Genomic DNA, 21,361 nt, shown 5'->3' with positions numbered 1-21,361 from the left:
GGTGTGGGGGGGTGGGGGGGATAGGGGGCTCTGGGGGGCTCTGGGGGCTATGGGGGGCTCTGGGGGCTTGGGGGGCTATGAGGGGTGCGGGGGGGTGGGGGGGATAGGGGGCTATGGGGGGATAGGGGGGCTTGGGGTCTCTGGGGGTTTCGGGGGGGCTGTGGGGCTAAGAGGGGTTCGGGGGGGTGGGGGGGATCGGGGGGGCCGGGGGTCTATGGGGGGCTGGGGGCTCGGGGGGCTCTGGGGGGGATAGGGGGGGCTCAGGTGGCTTGGGGGGGGGCTCTGGGGGGCTTAGGGATCTATGGGGGGGGTGGTGGGGTGGGGGGGTCCGTAGGGTGCTCAGGCGGCGCGTGGCTTACGAGGGCCTTGGGGGGGGCTGAGGGGGGGGTGTGGGGGGTGTGTGTTTGGGGGCCGCCGTGGGGCAGAGGGGGGGTGTGTGTGATGTGTTGTGTGTGTCCCCCCCCCGCCCCCCGTCTCCAGGGCCCGGCTGCCCCCCCGGCATGGCGCTGGTGCCCTGCGCCGCCCGCTGCCCGCGCCGCTGCCAGGACCTGCAGGAGGGGGCGGCCTGCGGGGGGGGCAGCGCTGCCAGCCCGGCTGCCGCTGCCCCGACGGTCAGTGTTGGGGGGGGGGGGGGGGTGTGTCATATCCCCCCCCCCCCCATTCCCTCCCCCGGGGCATGGGGGGGGGGGCGCTGGGGGGGGGGGGACGACACACAGCCCCCCACCCTCTGGGGGGGCTGCAGGGGGCAGTGGGGGGGGGGGGGGTGGTCTGTGGGAATGGGGAGCGGGGGGGGGGCGCGGGGCGGGGGGGGGGAGGCTGCGTGCAGTGGCAGCCCCCCGGCGGGGTCCGGAATGCAGTGCGGGGTCCGGAATTCACTGCGGGGTCCGGAATGCAGTGCAGTGCTGGGAATTCACGGCAGTGCCGGGAATGCAGTGCAGTGTCCGGAATGCAGTGCAGTGCCGGGAATTCATGGCAGTGCTGGGAATGCAGTGCAGGGTCTGGAATTAACTGCGGGGTCCGGAATTCACTGCGGGGTCTGGAACGCAGTGCAGTGCCGGGAATTCATGGTAGTGCCAGGAATGCAGTGCAGGATCCAGAATTCACTGCGGGGTCTGGAATGCAGTGCAGTGCCAGGAATGCAGTGCACTGCCGGGAATTCATGGCTGTGCTGGGAATGCAGTGCAGGGTCAGGAATGCAGTGCAGTGCTGGGAATTCATGGCAGTGCCGGGAATGCAGTGCAGGGTCCGGAATTCACAGCGGGGTCCGGAATGCAGTGCAGTGCTGGGAATGCAGTGCAGGGTCGGGAATGCAGTGCAGTGCCGGGAATTCATGGCAGTGCCGGGAATGCAGTGCGGGGTCTGGAATTCACTGTGGAGTCCGGAATGCAGTGCAGTGCTGGGAATGCAGTGCAGGGTCGGGAATGCAGTGCAGTGCCGGGAATTCATGGCAGTGCCGGGAATGCAGTGCGGGGTCTGGAATTCACTGTGGAGTCCGGAATGCAGTGCAGTGCTGGGAATGCAGTGCAGGGTCGGGAATGCAGTGCAGTGCCGGGAATTCACGGCAGTGCCGGGAATGCAGTGCGGGGTCTGGAATTCACTGCGGAGTCCGGAATGCAGTGCAGTGTTGGGAATTCACTGCAGTGCCAGGAATGCAGTGCGGTGTCCGGAATGCAGTGCAGTGCCAGGAATTCATGGCAGTGCCGGGAATGCAGTGCAGTGTCTGGAATTACCTGTGGGGTCTGGAATGCAGTGCAGTGCCGGGAATGCAGTGCAGGGTCCGGAATGCAGTGCAGTGCTGGCAGTGTAGGGTCCGGAATTCACTGCGGGGTCTGGAGTGCAGTGCAGGGTCCGGAGTGCAGTGCCAGCCCCGGCAGTGTCCGGAATGCAGTGCAGTGCCAGGAATGCAGTGGTGCCAGCCCGTGCAGTGCTGGGAATTCAGTGCAGTGCCGGGAATGCAGCGCCAGCCCTGGCAGTGTCGGCAACGCACCGCAGTGCCCGGAATTCACTGCAGTGCTGGGAATGCACTGCTGACCCCTGCAGTGCCGGGAATGCAGTGCCAGCCCCTGCAGTGCCGGGAATCCGGTGCAGTGCCGGGAATGCAGTGCAGTGCCGGGAATTCACTGCGGTGCCGGGAATTCAGTGCAGTGCTGGGAATGCACTGCCGACCCCTGCAGCGTCGGGAATGCAGTGCAGTGCCCGGAATGCAGTGCCGACTCCTGCAGTGCCGGGAACGCAGTGCTGGGAACGCAGTGCTAGGAATGCAGTGCCGGGAATGCAGTGCCGGGAACGCAGTGCGGGGAATGCAGTGCGGGGAATGCAGTGCCGGGAACGCAGTGCGGGGAACGCAGTGCTGGGAATGCAGTGCCGGGAATGCAGTGCCGACTCCTGCAGTGCCGGGAACGCAGTGCCGGGAATGCAGTGCTGGGAACGCAGTGCTGGGAATGCAGTGCTGGGAATGCAGTGCCGGGAACGCAGTGCGGGGAATGCAGTGCCGGGAACGCAGTGCAGGGAATGCAGTGCCGGGAACGCAGTGCTGGGAACGCAGTGCCGGGAACGCAGTGCGGGGAATGCAGTGCCGGGAACGCAGTGCTGGGAATGCAGTGCCGGGAACGCAGTGCTGGGAACGCAGTGCCGGGAACGCAGTGCGGGGAATGCAGTGCCGGGAACGCAGTGCCGGGAACGCAGTGCTGGGAACGCAGTGCTGGGAATGCAGTGCTGGGAATGCAGTGCCGGGAACGCAGTGCGGGGAACGCAGTGCTGGGAACGCAGTGCAGGGAATGCAGTGCTGGGAATGCAGTGCGGGGAATGCAGTGCCGGGAACGCAGTGCCGGGAACGCAGTGCGGGGAATGCAGTGCCAGGAATGCAGTGCCGGGAACGCAGTGCGGGGAACGCAGTGCTGGGAATGCAGTGCCGGGAATGCAGTGCCGACTCCTGCAGTGCCGGGAACGCAGTGCCGGGAATGCAGTGCTGGGAACGCAGTGCTGGGAATGCAGTGCTGGGAATGCAGTGCCGGGAACGCAGTGCGGGGAATGCAGTGCCGGGAACGCAGTGCAGGGAATGCAGTGCTGGGAATGCAGTGCGGGGAATGCAGTGCCGGGAACGCAGTGCTGGGAACGCAGTGCCGGGAACGCAGTGCGGGGAATGCAGTGCCGGGAACGCAGTGCCGGGAACGCAGTGCTGGGAACGCAGTGCTAGGAATGCAGTGCCGGGAATGCAGTGCCGGGAACGCAGTGCGGGGAATGCAGTGCGGGGAATGCAGTGCCGGGAACGCAGTGCGGGGAACGCAGTGCTGGGAATGCAGTGCCGGGAATGCAGTGCCGACTCCTGCAGTGCCGGGAACGCAGTGCCGGGAATGCAGTGCTGGGAACGCAGTGCTGGGAATGCAGTGCTGGGAATGCAGTGCCGGGAACGCAGTGCGGGGAACGCAGTGCTGGGAACGCAGTGCAGGGAATGCAGTGCTGGGAATGCAGTGCGGGGAATGCAGTGCCGGGAACGCAGTGCCGGGAACGCAGTGCGGGGAATGCAGTGCCAGGAATGCAGTGCCGGGAACGCAGTGCCGGGAATGCAGTGCCGGGAACGCAGTGCCGGGAACGCAGTGCCGGGAATGCAGTGCTGGGAACGCAGTGCCGGGAATGCAGTGCCGGGAACGCAGTGCCGGGAACGCAGTGCAGGGAACGCAGTGCAGGGAATGCAGTGCCGGGAACGCAGTGCCGGGAACGCAGTGCAGGGAACGCAGTGCAGGGAACGCAGTGCAGGGAATGCAGTGCAGGGAACGCAGTGCCGGGAATGCAGTGCAGGGAACGCAGTGCCGGGAACGCAGTGCAGGGAACGCAGTGCAGGGAATGCAGTGCCGGGAATGCAGTGCTGGGAATGCAGTGCAGGGAACGCAGTGCTGGGAATGCAGTGCCGGGAACGCAGTGCTGGGAATGCAGTGCTGGGAATGCAGTGCCGGGAACGCAGTGCCGGGAATGCAGTGCTGGGAATGCAGTGCTGGGAATGCAGTGCCGGGAACGCAGTGCGGGGAACGCAGTGCAGGGAACGCAGTGCAGGGAATGCAGTGCTGGGAATGCAGTGCGGGGAACGCAGTGCTGGGAACGCAGTGCCGGGAACGCAGTGCCGGGAACGCAGTGCTGGGAATGCAGTGCCGGGAACGCAGTGCCAGGAATGCAGTGCGGGGAACGCAGTGCTGGGAATGCAGTGCGGGGAACGCAGTGCGGGGAACGCAGTGCCGGGAACGCAGTGCCAGCCCTTTGCAGTGCTGCCGCTGCAGTGCGAGCGCAGGCAGTGCCGGGAACACACTGCAAATAGGGGGGGGGGTGCGTGCCCTGCGACCCCCTGCAGTGGGGGGAACGCAGCGCCAGCGCGGGGCGGGGGTGGGGGGGCGCGTGCAGTGGCAGTGCGTGCAGCGCGGGGACGGCGGGGAAGCCCCCCCCGCGCCATCCCTGACCCCCCCCGACCCCCCCCCCCGCAGGCACCCTGGAGCAGGACGGGGCCTGCGTGCCCCCCGCCCTCTGCGAGTGCACGGACGCCGTGGGGCGGGTGTGGGCGCCGGGGAGCCGCCAGCCCCACGGCTGCGCCAACTGCACCTGCGCCGGGGGCCGGCTGCGCTGCGACCCCCCCAGCTGCCCCCCGGCCCCCTGCCCCTGGAGCCGCTGGAGCCGCTGGGCGCCCTGCAGTGTCACCTGCGGGGACGGGACACAGGCCCGCTTCAGGTGACACGGCACCCAGGGGGGGCTGCGGGGGGGACACGGCACCCAGGGGACGCTATGGCACTTGGGGGGGGGGGGACATGGCACCCAGGGGACACACACGGCACCCAGGGGACACACAGGGCACCCGGGGGACATGGCACCTGGGGGATGGACACGGCACCCAGGGGACGCTATGGCACTTGGGGGGGGGGACATGGCACCCAGGGGACGCTATGGCACTTGGGGGGGGGGACATGGCACCCAGGGGACGCTATGGCACTTGGGGGGGGGGGACATGGCACCCAGGGGACACACACGGCACCCAGGGGACACTATGGCACTTGGGGGGGGGGACATGGCACCCAGGGGACACTATGGCACTTGGGGGGGGGGACATGGCACCCAGGGGACACTATGGCACTTGGGGGGGGGGGACATGGCACCCAGGGGACACACACGGCACCCAGGGGACACTATGGCACTTGGGGGGGGGGACATGGCACCCAGGGGACACTATGGCACTTGGTGGGGGGGACATGGCACCCAGGGGACACACAGGGCACCCAGGGGACACTATGGCACTTGGGGGGGGGGACATGGCACCCAGGGGACACACACGGCACCCAGGGGACACTATGGCACTTGGTGGGGGGGGACATGGCACCCAGGGGACACTATGGCACTTGGGGGGGGGGACATGGCACCCAGGGGACACTATGGCACTTGGGGGGGGGGGACATGGCACCTAGGGGACACTATGGCACTTGGGGGGGGGGACATGGCACCTAGGGGACACTATGGCACTTGAGGGGGGGGACATGGCACCCAGGGGACACTATGGCACTTAGGGGGGGGACATGGCACCCAGGGGACACTATGGCACTTGGGGGGGGGGACATGGCACCCAGGGGACACACACGGCACCCAGGGGCATGGCACCCAGGGGGGGCTGCAGGGTGGACACACAGCACCCAGGGGACATAGATGGCACCCAGGGGACATAGGACATGGCACCCAGGGGACACACACGGCACCCAGGGGACATGGCACCTGGGGGTGGGCTGCGAGAGGGAGGTGGCACCCAGGGGACACGTATGGCACTTGGGGGGGGGGGACATGGCACCCAGGGGACACGTATGGCACTTGGGGGGGGGGACATGGCACCTAGGGGACACTATGGCACTTGAGGGGGGGGACATGGCACCCAGGGGACACTATGGCACTTAGGGGGGGGACATGGCACCCAGGGGACACGTATGGCACTTGGGGGGGGGGGACATGGCACCCAGGGGACACACAGGGCACCCAGGGGACATGGCACCTGGGGGATGGACACGGCACCCGGGGGACGCTATGGCACTTGGGGGGGGGGACATGGCACCCAGGGGACACTATGGCACTTGGGGGGGGACAGGGACGTGGCACCCAGGGGACACACACAGCACCCAGGGGACATGGCACCTGGGGGTGGGCTGCGGGAGGGAGGTGGCACCCAGGGGACGCTATGGTACTTGGGGGGGGGGGGGACATGGCACCCAGGGGACACACACAGCACCCAGGGGACACACAGGGCACCCGGGGGACATGGCACCTGGGGGATGGACACGGCACCCAGGGGACACACACGGCACCCAGGGACATGGCACCCAGGGGGGGCTGCAGGGTGGACACACAGCACCCAGGGGACATAGGACATGGCACCCAGGGGACACACACGGCACCCAGGGGACATGGCACCTGGGGGTGGGCTGCGGGAGGGAGGTGGCACCCAGGGGACACGTATGGCACTTGGGGGGGGGGACATGGCACCCAGGGGACACACAGGGCACCCAGGGGACATAGGACACAGCACCCAGGGGACACACAGGGCACCCAGGGGACATGTATGGCACTTGGGGGGGGGACACACAGCACCCAGGGGACACACACGGCACCCGGGGGATGTGGCACCCATGGGGGGGGGCTGCGGGAGGGACACAGCACCCAGGGGACATAGATGGCACCCAGGGGACACCTAGCACCCAGGGGACACGGCACCCAGGGGACACATATGGCACTTGGGGGGGGGGGGACACACGGCACCCAGGGGGTGGGACCCTCTGTCACCCCCCAACGGGTGTCAGCCAGGGCCCCCCCCCTGCAGCGGGTGACCCCCGTGTGTGTCCCCCCCCCCCAGGACACCCATCGCGGCGGCGGGGGCCGGCGGGTGCGGGGCGCCGCAGGGGCAGAGCCGGGGGTGCTCGGGGGGGCCCTGCCCCCCCCTCTGCCCCCAGGGGGGCCACCAGCGGCGCCTGGGCGAGAGCTGGCCCCAGGGCCACTGCCGCCGATGGTCAGTGCGGGGGGGGGGAGGGGGGGGGGCCGGGGGGGGAGGGCAACTGGACCCCCAAACCCACCCCCCATGTGCGTGTCGTCCGTCCCCCCCCCCGCAGCACCTGCACCCCCGAGGGCACCCAGTGCCGCGACGTCCCCTGCGCCGGTGAGTGCCCCCCGCCGCGTCACCCACCCGCCGCCACGTCCTGGGGGGGGGGACGGGTGACACTGGTGTCCCCAGTGGGTGTCGGGACCCTGTGACACCCCCCCCCCCCCCGCCACCGAAGGCTGAGAGGGACCCCCCCAAACCTCCCGGGGGGCCCCAGGGCAGGAGGGAGGGGACCGCGGTGGCTTTTGGTCCCCGGTGACGTGTTGTGTCCCCTCAGTGTCCCCCCCTCCTCCAGGGTCGGGGGGCTGCGTGTGGGGTCCCTGGAGCCCCTGCTCCCGCTCCTGCGGCACCGGCCTGGCCACCCGGGTGGCCACCTGCCCCTGCGCGACCCCCGGCGCCGCCTGCAACCAGAGCCACGGCCACGGGGACCACCATGGTGACAGCAATGGCCACGGGGACAGCCACGGCGATGGCCACAGCCACGGGGATGTCCATGGGGACAGTGACAGCCATGTTGATGGCCACGGTGATGGCCACAGTGATGGCCATGGTGACGGTGACGGCCATGGTGACAGCAATGACCAAGGGGACAGCCATGTTGATGGCCATGGTGACAGTGACGGCCAAGGGGATGGCCATGGTGAAGGCCATGGTGATGGTCATGGCCATGGTCATGGCCATGGTGACAGTGACAGCCAAGGGGACGGCCATGGTGACAGCCATGGCCAAGGCGATGGCCATGGTGATGGCCACGGCCACGGTGACAGCCTTGGTGACGGCCATGGTGATGGCCACAGCCACGGTGACGGCCATGGTGACGGTGACGGCCACGGGGACGACCGCAGTGGTGGCCACGGGGACAGCCACGAGCCACCCCGCCAGGTGCGGGTGTGTTACCTGCGCCCCTGCCCCGGTAGGTGTCGGTGGCGGGGGGCGGGGGGGGTTGTGGCGGGGGTCCCTGCGCGCCGTCACCGCGTGTGTGTCCCCCCCCGGCCCCCGCAGCCGCCTGTCCCTGGAGCCCCTGGAGCCGCTGGAGCCCCTGCTCCTGCCGCGTCCCCCTCCAGCTGCGCCACCGTCACCGGCGCGGCCCCCCCGGCTGCGCGGGGCTGGAGGCACAGAGCCGTCCCTGCGACACCCCCGGCTGCTCGGGTGAGCGCCCCCCGCCCCCGCCCGCCCCGGTTCCCCCCCAGTGTCCCCCTGCCCTTCCCAGTTCCCAAACATGGGCCCCCTGCCCTTCCCAGTTCCAAACCAGTGTCCCCCTGCCCTTCCCAGTTCCCAACTGGGGTCCCCCTGCCCTTCCCAGTTCCCAAACATGGGCCCCCTGCCCTTCCCAGTTCCCCCCCAGTGTCCCCCTGCCCTTCCCAGTTCCCAACTCATGTCTTCCTGCCCTTCCCAGTTCCCAACTGGGATGCCCCTGCCCTTCCCAGTTCCCAACCGGGGTCCCCCTGCCCATCCCAGTTCCCCACCAGTGTCCCCCTGCCCATCCCAGTTCCCAGCTGGGGTCCCCCTGCCCTTCCCAGTTCCCAACTGGGATGCCCCTGCCCTTCCCCGTTCCCCACCAGTGTCCCCCTGCCCTTCCCAGTTCCAAACCAGTGTCCCCCTGCCCTTCCCAGTTCCCCACCAGTGTCCCCCTGCCCTTCCCAGTTCCCAACTCATGTGTCCCTGCCCATCCCAGTTCCCAACTGGGGTCCCCCTGCCCGCCCCCAGTTCCCCACCACTGTGTCCCTACCCTTCCCAGTTCCCAACTGGGGTCCCTTTGCCCTTCCCCGTTCCCCACCAGTGTCCCCCTGCCCTTCCCAGTTCCCAACCAGCGTGTCCTTGTCCATCCTAGTTCCCAACTGGGATGACCCTGCCCTTCCCAGTTCCCAACTGGGGTCCCCCTGCCCATCCCAGTTCCAAACCAGTGTGTCCTTGTCCATCCCAGTTCCCAACTCATGTGTTCCTGCCCTTCCCAGTTCCCAACCAGTGGGTCCCTGCCCTTCCCAGTTTCTAACTGGGATGCCCCTGCCCATCCCAGTTCCCCACCAGTGTCCCCCTGCCCTTCCCAGTTCCCAACTGGGGTCCCCCCCGCCCGCCCCCAGTTCCCAGCCATGGCCCCCCCCCGCCCTCCCTGCGCCCACCCTGGGCCGCCCTCGCCCACCCTCAGCTCTCCCTGACCCCCCCCCCCCGGCAGCCCCCCACCCCCCGGGGGTGCCCCCCCCCGCCCCCCTGACCCCCCCCCGCCCCCCCAGAGGGCAGCTGTGCCCCCCCGTTCCGGTTCCGGCCCTGCGGCCCCCCCTGCGCCCAGCTCTGCTCCGGCCTGCGGCACCCCCAGCTCTGCCCCCCGGACCCCCCCTGCCGCCCCGGCTGCGCCTGCCCCCAGGCAAGGGGGGCTACGGGGGGCTGGGGGGGCGTAGGAGTTGGGGGGGGCTATGGGGTCCAAGGGGGGCTTGTGGGGTTCGGGGGCTATGGGGGGGTTTAGGAGTTATGGGGGGGCTATGGGGCTCGGGGGGTTCGGGGGCTATGGGGGGGCTTAGGAGTTAGGGGGGGGTTATGGGGTCTAAGGGGGGCTAGGGGGGGCTATGGGGCTATGGGGGGGCTTAGGAGTTATGGGGGGGCTCTGGGGTCTAAGGGGGGCTTGTGGGGCTCAGGGGGTTCGGGGGCTATGGGGGGCTTAGGTGCTATGGGGGGGCTCTGGGGTCTAAGGGGGGCTAGGCGGGGCTAGGGGGCTATGGGGGGGCTTAGGAGTTATGGGGGGCTTATGGGGTCTAAGGGGGGCTTGTGGGGCTCGGGGTGTTCGGGGGCTATGGGGGGCTTAGGAGTTATGGGGGGCTCGGGGGGCTATGGGGGGCTCGGGGATCTCTGGGGGGCACCCGAGGGGGGGGGGGGGTGGGGGGAAGGTGCCCGTCACCCCCTCCCCCCCCCCCCCAGCTCATCGCCCCTCCCCCTCTCAGGGGCTGCTGGAGCAGGGGGGGGGCTGCGTGCCCCCCAACCAGTGCCACTGCCTGCACCCCGGGGGGGCCGGCGCCCCCCCCCCCCACCGCCCCCTGCCCGCGGGCCGCCGCGTCCTGCTGGGCTGCAAGGCCTGGTGAGCGGCTCGGGGGGCAGCCCCACACTTGGGGGGCCGGGGGGGTTGTGTGTGTGGTGGGGGCTGCAAGGCCTGGTGAGCGGCTCGGGGGGCAGCCCCACACTTGGGGGGCCGGGGAGGGGGGGAGGGCTGCAAGGCCTGGTGAGCGGCTTGGGGGGCAGCCCCACACTTGGGGGGCCGGGGGGGTTGTGTGTGTGGTGGGGGCTGCAAGGCTTGGTGAACGGCTTGGGGGGCAGCCCCACACTTGGGGGGCCGTGGGGGGGGGGGGAGGGCTGCAAGGCCTGGTGAGCGGCTCGGGGGGCAGCCCCACACTTGGGGGGCCGTGGGGGGGGGGGGAGGGCTGCAAGGCCTGGTGAGCGGCTCGGGGGGCAGCCCCACACTTGGGGGGCCGGGGGGGTTGTGTGTGTGGTGGGGGCTGCAAGGCCTGGTGAGCGGCTCGGGGGGCAGCCCCACACTTGGGGGGCCAGGGGTGTGGGAGGGGTGGGCTGCAAGGCCTGGTGAGCAGCTTGGGGGGCAGCCCCACACTTGGGGGGCCGGGGGGGTTGTGTGTGTGGTGGGGGCTGCAAGGCTTGGCGAGCAGCTTGGGGGGCAGCCCCACACTTGGGGGGCCGGGGGGGGGGGGGGGCGGGGGCTGCAATGCTTGGCGAGCAGATTGGGGGGCAGCCCCACACTTGGGGGGCCGGGGGTGTGGGAGGGCCGGGCTGCAAGGCCTGGCGAGTGGCTCGGGGGGCAGCCCCACACTTGGGGGGCCGGGGTAGGTTTGGGTGTGGGGCGCTCACCCCTCCCATTTTTTGTCCCCCCCCCAGCGTGTGCCAGAACGGGACCCTGCGCTGCAGCAGCGAGAGCTGCCGGGGTGAGTGCGGACCCCCCCCCTCTGCCCCCCCGGGACCCCCAACCCAGGGACACACACCCCCCCCCCCAGAGCAGCCGGTTCTGCCCCACGGGGGACGGGGGTCCCGGGGGGGTCCCCAGCGGCTCCGTGTGTGTGTCCCCCTGTGTCACCCCCCCCCCCCCCCCCAGGGCTGCTGCCGCTGAGCCCCTGGTCGGAGTGGACGCCCTGCGGGGGCTGCCGGCCCCCCCGGGACCCCGGCGCCCCGGCACCGACGGGGGGGACGCGGCCAGAGGAGGGGACATCGGCGGAGGGGACGCCATCGGAGGGGACGCCATCGGAGGGGACGCCGTTGGAACGGACGTTGGTGGAAGGGGCGCCATCGGAGGGGACGTCGGTGGAGGGGACGCCATCGGAGGAGCCCCCAGTGGAGGGGACGCGGGCGGGAGGGATGCCAACGGAGGGGACGCCGTCGGAGGGGACGCCGTTGGAGGAGCCACCGGTGGAGGGGACACCGGTGGAGTGGATACCGTTGGAGGGGACGCCATTGGAGAAGATGCCATCGGAGTGGACACCATCGGAGGGGACGCCATTGGAGGGGACGCCATTGGAGGAGATGCCATCAGAGGGGACGCCACCGGAGGGGACGCCATTGGAGAAGATGCCATCGGAGGGGACGCCACCGGAGGGGACACCATTGGAGGAGATGCCATCAGAGGGGACGCCACCGGAGGGGACGCCATTGGAGGAGATGCCATCGGAGGGGACGCCACCGGAGGGGACACCATCGGAGTGGACGCCATTGGAGAAGATGCCATCGGAGTGGACGCCATCGGAGGGGACGCCATTGGAGAAGATGCCATCGGAGTGGACGCCATCGGAGGGGACGCCATTGGAGGAGATGCCATCAGAGGGGACGCCACCGGAGGGGACGCCATTGGAGGGGACGCCAGCGGAGGGGACACCATCGGAGTGGACGCCACCGGAGGGGACGCCATTGGAGAAGATGCCAGCGGAGGGGACGCCATCGGAGTGGACGCCAGCGGAGGGGACACCATCGGAGTGGACGCCACCGGAGGGGACGCCATCGGAGGGGACGCCATCGGAGGGGACGCCGGCGTGGGTCTCGTCCCCGGTGCAGCGCCGCTACCGCACCTGCCTGGACCCCCAGACGGGGCTGCCGTGGGGCGGCCCCACGGCCACCTGCCGGGCCCAGCTGCGGCAGGAACGGCCGTGCCCGGCCCCCCCCCGCTGCCAAGGTACCGGGGTGGGGGGTGGGTGCCGGGGATGTCACGCCGGGACGGAGGCGGGTGACACCACCCCCCCCGCCCCCCCCCCGTCCCCTAGAGCCCTGCCCGTGGGGACCCTGGGGACCCTGCGGGGCGTCCTGCGGGGGGGGGTCCCGCCTGCGCCACCGCCAGCCCCCCCCCGACGGCCGGGCCTGCAGCGGCCCCCGCGCCCAGAGCCAGAGCTGCAACACCCAGCCCTGCCCAGGTGACCCCCCCCCGCACCCCGACCCCCAGCCGGGTGACACCCCCCCACCCCCCCACTGACCCCTGCCCCCAGGTGACACCCCCCACACACCCTGACCCCCGCCCAGGTGACCCCACACACACCGACCCCCACCCAGGTGACCCCCCCATGGTGACCCCCCACCCAAGTGACACACACACACCCCCCCCCAGTGGGCTGGGGGACAATGGGACGGTGGGTGGTGGGACGGTGGGGGGTGGAATGGTGGATGATGGGACATTGGGATGGTGGAGAATGGGATGGGGGACAATGGGACAATGGATGACGGGATGGGGGACAATGGGATGGTGGATGATGGGATGGGGGACAATGGGACAATGGATGACGGGATGGGGGACAATGGGCCAGTGGGATGGTGGATGATGGGGTGGTGGATGACGGGACGGTGGATGATGGGACGGTGGATGATGGGATGGTGGGATGGTGGGATGGGGGACAATCAGGTGGGGGACAATGGGATGGTGGATGACGGGATGGTGGGATGGTGGATGATGGGATGGGGGACAATGGGCCAGTGGGGTGGTGGATGATGGGGTGGTGGATGATGGGACACTGGATGATGGGACGGTGGATGATGGGATGGTGGGATGGTGGGATGATGGGATGGTGGGATGGTGGGATGATGGGATGGGGGACAATCAGGTGGGGGACAATGGGATGGTGGATGACGGGACAGTGGGATGGTGGATGACGGGGTGGTGGATGACGGGACAGTGGATGATGGGACGGTGGGATGGCAGACAATGGGATGGTGGGATGGTGGGATGGGGGACAATCGGGTGGTGGACAATGGGATGGTGGATGATGGGACTTTGGGATGGTGGGATGGTGGACAGTGGGATGGTGGATGATGGGATGGGGGACAACGGGGTGGTGGATGACGGGACAGTGGATGATGGGACGGTGGGATGGCAGACAATGGGATGGTGGGATGGGGGACAATTGGATGGCGGATAACAGGATGGTGGATGATGGGACAGTGGGATGGTGGATGATGGGGTGGTGGATGATGGGACAGTGGATGATGGGACGGTGGGATGGTGGGATGGCAGACAATGGGATGGTGGGATGGTGGGATGATGGGATGGGGGACAATCAGGTGGTGGACAATGGGATGGTGGATGATGGGATGGTGGATGGTGGGACGATGGGATGGTGGGACAGGATGCTGGGATGGTGAGTCAGTGAGATGGTGGGATCATGGGATGGTGGGTCAGTGGGAAGGTGTATGGTGGGATGACGGGATGGTGGGTTCATGGGTGGGTGGGATGGTGGACAGCGGGACAACAGGATGGTGGGACGGTGGGATGGTGGGATGGTGGGATGAGATGGTGGGACAGTGGGTTGGTGAGATGGTGGGACAGGATAGTGGGATGGCAGGACGGTGGGATGGTGGGATGATGGGACAAGACAATGGGATGGTGGGAGAGTGGGATGAAACAATGGGATGGTGAGACAGTGGGATGGTGGGACAGGATGGTGAGATGATGGGACAGGACAGTTGGATGGTGGGACGGTGGGATGATGGATGGTGGGACGGTGGGACAGTGGGATGGTGGGATGAGATGGTGGGACGATGGGATGGTGGGATGATGGGACGATGGGATGGTGGGATGATGGGACAGGATGGTGGGATGGTGGGATGATGGATGGTGGGGCGGTGGGACAAGATGGTGGAATGATGGGTTGGTGGGATAGTGGGATGATGGGATGGTGGGTTAGGTGGGATGGTGGGACAGGACAGTTGGGTGGTGGGACGGTGGGATGGTGGGGTGGTGGGACAGGATGGTGGGATGGTGGGTTAGTGAGATGGTGGGACAGGACGGTGGGATGGTGGGTAGAGCGATGGTGGGTAGACGGATGGGCTGGTGGGACGATGGGATGGTGGAATAGTGGAATGGTGGGACAATGGGATGGTGGGACAATGGAATGGTGGGATGGGATGGTGAGATGGTGGGACGGCATAGTTGGATGGTGGGACAGTGGGACAGGATGACGGGTTGGTGGGATGGTGGGTAGATGGATGGTGGGTCAGTGGGATGGTGGGACGGCGGGACAGGAATATGGGATGGTGGGATGATGCGATGCTGGGACAGGGTGGTGGGATGGTGCGTCAGTGGGAAGGTGGATGGCGGGATGGTGGGACGGTGGGATGGTGGGACGGGATGATGAGTTGGTGGGATGGTGGGACGGTGGGATGGGATGACGGGTTGGTGGGATGGTGGGACCGTGGGATGGTGGGACGGGATGACGGGTTGGTGGGATGGTGGGACCGTGGGATGGTGGGACGGGATGACGGGTTGGTGGGATGGTGGGACGGTGGGATGGTGGGATGGGATGACGGGTTGGTGGGATGGTGGGACGGTGGGATGGTGGGACGGGATGACGGGTTGGTGGGATGGTGGGACCGTGGGATGGTGGGACGGGATGACGGGTTGGTGGGATGGTGGGACGGGATGATGGGTTGGTGGGATGGTGGGACCGTGGGATGGTGGGACGGGATGACGGGTTGGTGGGATGGTGGGACCGTGGGATGGTGGGACGGGATGATGGGTTGGTGGGAGGGTGGGACGGTGGGATGGTGGGACGGGATGACGGGTTGGTGGGAGGGTGGGACCGTGGGATGGTGGGACGGGATGATGGGTTGGTGGGAGGGTGGGACCGTGGGATGGTGGGACGGGATGACGGGTTGGTGGGATGGTGGGACGGGATGATGGGTTGGTGGGATGGTGGGACCGTGGGATGGTGGGACGGGATGACGGGTTGGTGGGATGGTGGGACGGTGGGATGGTGGGACGGGATGATGGGTTGGTGGGAGGGTGGGACCGTGGGATGGTGGGACGGGATGATGGGTTCGTGGGATGGTGGGACGGGATGACGGGTTCGTGGGATGGTGGGACGGGATTATGGGTTGGTGGGATGGTGGGACGGTGGGACGGGATGACGGGATGGTGGGATGGTGGGACCGTGGGATGGTGGGACGGGATGACGGGTTGGTGGGATGGCGGGTGGATGGATGGCGGGACGGTGGGCCAGGGTGAGGGGTCGGTGGGCCGGCGGGCAGATGGCCGTTGGGCCGTCGTGAGCGCCATGCCCCGCGTGTCGCGCAGCCTGTCCCCCGGGCGAGCGCTGGCAGGGCCCCGAGGCGCCGGGCGACTGCGAGCGAAGCTGCCGCGACATCTCCCAGGGGACCCCCCCGGGCAACTGCAGCCGCCCCCCGGCCCCCGCCTGCCGCTGCCCCCCCGGCCGCTACCGCGACGCCGCCCGCCGCTGCGTCCCCCCCGCCCGCTGCGAGTGCTGGCACCAGGGGCAGCCCCGACAGGTGTGTGTGTGTGGGGGGCGGGGGGTGTCGGGGGGCACCCCCTTGCACACACACCCCCCCCCCCCGGTGGGGCTGAGCCCTGTGTCTTGTGTGTGTCCCCCCCCCGGGCCAGGCTGGCAGCGAGTGGCAGGAGGGGTGCCAGACCTGCCGCTGCCTGGACGGGGGGGTCGCCTGCAGCACCCGCTGCCCCCCGCTCGTCTGCCCCGAGGTGTGGGGCGCGCCGGGGGAAGCTGGGGGGGGGGCTTGTGGGGAGGGGAGCACTTGTGGGGTGGGGGCACGTGTGGGGAGGGGGCACATGTGGGGAGGGGGCGCTCGGGTGGGGGCACTTGTGGGGAGGGGGCACTGGGGAGGGGGCACTTGTGGGGTGGGGGCACTTGTGGGGTGGGGGCATGTGTGGGGAGGGGGCACTGGGGAGGGGGCACTTGTGGGGTGGGGGCATGTGTGGGGAGGGGGCACTGGGGAGGGGGCACTTGTGGGGTGGGGGCACTTGTGGGGTGGGAGCATGTGTGGGGCGGGGGCAATTAGGAGGGGCACTTGTGGGGAGAGGGCACGTGTGGGGAGGGGGCATATGTGGGGGGGCGGATGACACTTGGGGGGGGGACGACACCCGTGTGGGGGGCAGTGGTGGGCAGGGGGGGGGTCCGGCCTGGGGGGGGGGGGCAGTGGCGGGCAGGGGTCCACCTTTGGTGGGGGGGGGGCAGTGGTGGGGAGGGGTCCCGTGGGGGGGGCGGGAACCTGGTGTGGGGCAGGGGGGTCGGGTCCGTGTTGGGGGGGGGGGGGTCTGACACCCCCCCCCCGCAGGGCGCGGTGAAGGTGCGGGAGCCGGGCGGCTGCTGCCCCGTCTGCCGGGAGGAATGGCCGGGTAAGGACCCCCCCCCCCAAAAAAAACCGGGGACCCCCCCGGCCTGTGTCGTGCGTGTGAGTGTGTGTCCGTGTGTCCCGTGTCCCCCCCCCCCCCGGCAGAGGAGCCCCCCGCCGTGTGCCGCCCCGTCACCGAGCTGCGCCCCGTGGCCAAGGGCCCCTGCGCCATGGCGGCCGTCGAGGTCACCCACTGCGCCGGGCGCTGCCCCTCCCGCACCACCGTCACCCCCGAGGTCAGCCGGGGGCGCTGGGCAGACTGGGAGGGACTGGGAGGGACTGGGAGGGACTGGGGGGACCGAGGGGGGGACGCTGGGAGGGACTGCAAAGGGTTCAGGGGCACTGGGAGAGACTGGGAGAGACTGGGAGAGACTGGGAGGGACTGGGAGGGACTGGGGGGACCGAGGGGGGGACGCTGGGAGGCACCACGAAGGGTTCAAGGGCACCAGGAGGGACTGGGGATACTGGGAGGGACTGGGGGGACCGAGGGGGGGACGCTGGGAGGGACTACAAAGGGCTCAGGGGCACTGGGAGAGACTGGGAGAGACTGGGAGGGACTGGGAGGGACTGGGGGGACCGAGGGGGGGACGCTGGAAGGGACTACAAAGGGCTCAGGGGCACTGGGAGAGACTGGGAGGGACTGGGGGGACCGAGGGGGGGACGCTGGGAGGGACTACAAAGGGCTCAGGGGCACTGGGAGAGACTGGGAGGGACTGGGGGGACCGAGGGGGGGACGCTGGGAGGGACTACAAAGGGCTCAGGGGCACTGGGAGAGACTGGGAGAGACTGGGAGGGACTGGGGGGACCGAGGGGGGGGCGCTGGGAGGGACTACAAAGGGCTCAGGGGCACTGGGAGAGACTGGGAGAGACTGGGAGGGACTGGGAGGGACTGGGGGGACCGAGGGGGGGACGCTGGGAGGGACTACAAAGGGCTCAGGGGCACTGGGAGAGACTGGGAGGGACTGGGAGGGACTGGGGGGACCGAGGGGGGGACACTGGGAGGGACTACAAAGGGCTCAGGGGCACTGGGAGAGACTGGGAGAGACTGGGAGGGACTGGGGGGACCGAGGGGGGGACGCTGGGAGGGACTACAAAGGGCTCAGGGGCACTGGGAGAGACTGGGAGAGACTGGGAGGGACTGGGGGGACCGAGGGGGGGACGCTGGGAGGGACTACAAAGGGCTCAGGGGCACTGGGAGAGACTGGGAGAGACTGGGAGAGACTGGAGGGACTGGGAGGGACTGGGGGGACCGAGGGGGGGACGCTGGGAGGGACTACAAAGAGCTCAGGGGCACTGGGAGAGACTGGGAGAGACTGGGAGGGACTGGGAGGGACTGGGGGGACCGAGGGGGGGACGCTGGGAGGGACTACAAAGGGCTCAGGGGCACTGGGAGAGACTGGGAGGGACTGGGGATACTGGGAGGGACTGGGGGGACCGAGGGGGGGACACTGGGAGGGACCACGAAGGGCTCAGGGGCACTGGGAGGGACTGGGGATACTGGGAGGGACTGGGGTGACCGGGGGGGGGGCACTGGGGGGGACCACGAAGGGCTCAGGGGCACTGGGAGGGACTGGGGATACTGGGAGGGACTGGGGTGACCGAGGGGGGGGCACTGGGAGGGACCACGAAGGGCTCAAGGGCACTGGGAGGGACTGGGGATACTGGGAGGGACTGGGGGAACTAAGGGGGGGCACTGGGGGGGACCATGGAGGGCTCAAGGAAGGGATGGGGGGGGGACACACACACGTGGGAGAGCTCGTGGGGGGGCACCGAGGGGGACCGGGGGGACTGGGGGGGACCGGAGGGGTGGCAGCACCCCCCACCTGTCCGTGGGGCAGGAGCCCTACCTGCGGGGGGGGGGGTGTGTGTGTGTGTGTTGGGGGGGCTGTGGGGGGGGGACCTGGGAGAGCTCGGGGGGGGGGGGGACGGACCAGGAGGGGACCGGGAGGGACCGGGGCGATTTGGGGGGGGGGGGTGTGGGGGGTGTGTGTGAGGGGGGAGCAGCCCCCCCAGCACCCCCCCTCCCCGCTCCGTGGGGCAGGAGCCCTACCTGCAAGGGGGGGGGGGCGGCTGTGGGGGGGGGACCTGGGAGACCTCGGGGGGGGGGGGGGGACGGACCAGGAGGGGACCGGGAGGGACCGGGGCGATTTGGGGGGGGGTGGGGGGGGTGGGGGTGTGAGGGGGGAGCAGCCCCCCCAGCACCCCCCCTCCCCGCTCCGTGGGGCAGGAGCCCTACCTGCAAGGGGGGGGGGGGGGGGGGCACCTGGGAGAGCTCGGGGGGAACCGGGGGGGGGGGAGCAGGGGGGACGGGGGGGGGGGGCTCCGGGGGGGACAGTGGGGGGCTCGGGGTGGGGGGGCGGGAGGGGAAGGAGGGACCGGGGCGACCTGGGGGGGACCGGGGGGTACTTGGGGGGTGACCGGGAGGGCCCGGGGCGATTTGGGGGTGTGTGTGTGTGTGTGTGAGGGGGGAGCAGCCCCCCCAGCACCCCCCCCCCCAGCTCCGTGGGGCAGGAGCCCTACCTGCAAGGGGGGAGGGGGGGGTTGTGGGGGGGGGGGGCACCTGGGAGAGCTCGGGGGGATCCGGGGGGGCTCCGGGGGGGACGGTGGGGGGCTCGGGGTGGGGGGGCGGGAGGGGAAGGAGGGACCGGGGCGACCTGAGGGGGACCGGGGGGTACTTGGGGGGTGACCGGGAGGGCCCGGGGCGATTTGGGGGGGGGGTGTGTGTGTGAGGGGGGAGCAGCCCCCCCAGCACCTCCCCCCCCCCGTCCGTGGGGCAGGAGCCCTACCTGCAAGGGGGGGGGGGGGGGGTTGTGTGGGGGGGGGGACCTGGGAGAGCTCGGGGGGATCCGGGGGGGCTCCGGGGGGGACGGTGGGGGGCTTGGGGTGGGGCCGGGAGGGCCCGGGGAAGGAGGGACCGGGGCGACCTGGGGGGGACCGGGAGGGCCCGGGGCGATTTGGGGGGGGGGGGGGTGAGGGGGGAGCAGCCCCCCCAGCACCCCCCCCCCCCCCCAGCTCCGTGGGGCAGGAGCCCTACCTGCAAGGCGGGGGGGGGACCTGGGAGAGCTCAGGGGGATCCGGGGGGGCTCCGGGGGGGACGGTGAGGGGCTCGGGGTGGGGGGGCGGGAGGGGAAGGAGGGACCGGGGCGACCTGAGGGGGAACCGGGGGGTACTTGGGGGGTGAGCGGGAGGGCCCGGGGCGACCTGGAGGGGAGCGGGAAGGCCCGGGGCGATTTGTGGGGGGGGGTGTGTGGGGTGTGGGGTGTGTGTGAGGGGGGAGCGGCCCCCCCCCCAGCACACCCCCCCGGCTCCGTGGGGCAGGAGCCCTACCTGCGGAGCCTGTGCGAGTGCTGCAGTTACCGCCTGGACCCCGAGCGGCCCGTCCGGCTCCTGCGCCTGCCCTGCCCCGCCGGGCCCCCCCGGCCCGTCCTGCTCCCCGTCATCCGCAGCTGCCACTGCAGCCCCTGCCAGGGTGAGGGGGGGGGGGGGGGGGGGCAGCACCCCGAGACCCCCCCCCCACCCTGCCGGGGAAAGCCTCCCTCACACACACACCCCCCCCCCGCCCCCTCTCCCGCAGGTGGGGATTTCTCCCGGCGCTGAGGACAACCCCCCCCCCGACAAGGGGATGGATGCTCCTGCCCCCCCCCCCCCGACAAGGGGATGGATGCTCCTGCCCCCCCCCCCGACAAGGGAATGGATGCTCCTGCCCCCCCCCCCCCCGACAAAGGGATGGATGCCCCTGCCCCCCCCCCCGACAAGGGAATGGATGCTCCTGCCCCACACCTCCTGCCCCACATCCCCCTCCGCACACCCCACCCCGGGGGCTGCACCCTTTGGGTGCTGTGGGCCTTCCTGCCCCCCCCCCCCCCCCCCGCCATGTGCAATAAACCTGCGGAAGCAGCGCCCGCCTCCGGCAACGGGCGGGGGGGGGCGGGGGGGGGCTACCGGGAGGGAGTGGGGAGGGGCGGGGGGGGACTGGGAGGGATTGGAGGGGTACTGGGAGGGAGTGGGGGGGTACTGGGAGGGATCGGGGAGGGGAGGGGGGGGACTGGGAGGGATTGGGGGGGTACTGGGAGGGATCGGGGAGGGGAGGGGGGGGACTGGGAGGGATTGGGGGGGTACTGGGGGGGTACTGGGAGGGATTGGGGGGGTACTGGGAGGGATCGGGGAGGGGAGGGGGGGGACTGGGAGGGATTGGGGGGGTACTGGGAGGGATCGGGGAGGGGAGGGGGGGGACTGGGAGGGATCGAGGGGGGGGGGGGACTGGGAGGGATTGGGGGGGTACTGGGAGGGTGCTGGGAGGGATTGGAGGGGTACTGGGAGGGATCGGGGAGGGGCGGGGGGGACTGGGAGGGGCACTGGGCGGGATCGGGGAGGGACTGGGGGGGTACTGGGTGGGAGTGGGGGGGGGACTGGGAGGGATCGGGGGGGTATTGAGAGGGAGAAGGGAGGGACTGGGAGGGAGTGGGGGGGGGAGCGGGGGGACTGGGAAGGGATCGGGGGGGGGGGGACACGACACAGCGGTCTGCCTGCCCCACTGCCTGCCCCACTGCCTGCCCCACTGCCTGCCCCACTGCTGACTCCACAGCTCCCTGAAAGGAGGGGGCAGCCGGGGGGGGTCGGGCTCTTCTCCCAAGGAACAGG

At 70.3% G+C, this 21,361-nt stretch overlaps 1 protein-coding gene across 1 annotated transcript in view; it reads left to right on the top strand.

Moving 5' to 3' along the window:
* Window positions 1–20,430, top strand: part of LOC141738201 (SCO-spondin-like) — a 94,247-nt gene extending 73,817 nt beyond the window's left edge. Inside the window, 18 exon segments of the mRNA XM_074573392.1 lie at window positions 481–567; window positions 570–611; window positions 4,473–4,713; window positions 6,869–7,021; window positions 7,122–7,168; window positions 7,389–8,024; window positions 8,114–8,260; window positions 9,343–9,473; window positions 10,045–10,178; window positions 10,985–11,031; window positions 11,199–12,266; window positions 12,355–12,501; window positions 15,651–15,862; window positions 15,975–16,070; window positions 16,664–16,724; window positions 16,826–16,956; window positions 20,039–20,189; window positions 20,295–20,430. Of these exon segments, the coding sequence (XP_074429493.1) occupies window positions 481–567; window positions 570–611; window positions 4,473–4,713; window positions 6,869–7,021; window positions 7,122–7,168; window positions 7,389–8,024; window positions 8,114–8,260; window positions 9,343–9,473; window positions 10,045–10,178; window positions 10,985–11,031; window positions 11,199–12,266; window positions 12,355–12,501; window positions 15,651–15,862; window positions 15,975–16,070; window positions 16,664–16,724; window positions 16,826–16,956; window positions 20,039–20,189; window positions 20,295–20,317 (3,554 nt within the window). The 3' untranslated portion in view covers window positions 20,318–20,430.
* The last annotated feature ends 931 nt before the right edge of the window (window positions 20,431–21,361 follow it).

The sequence above is a fragment of the Larus michahellis genome, chromosome 2, assembly GCF_964199755.1.
Source record: "Larus michahellis chromosome 2, bLarMic1.1, whole genome shotgun sequence".
NCBI classification, from domain to species: domain Eukaryota; kingdom Metazoa; phylum Chordata; class Aves; order Charadriiformes; family Laridae; genus Larus; species Larus michahellis.
The sequence above is the reverse complement of the archived record's forward strand: the minus strand, read 5'-3'. Positions and strand labels throughout refer to the sequence as shown.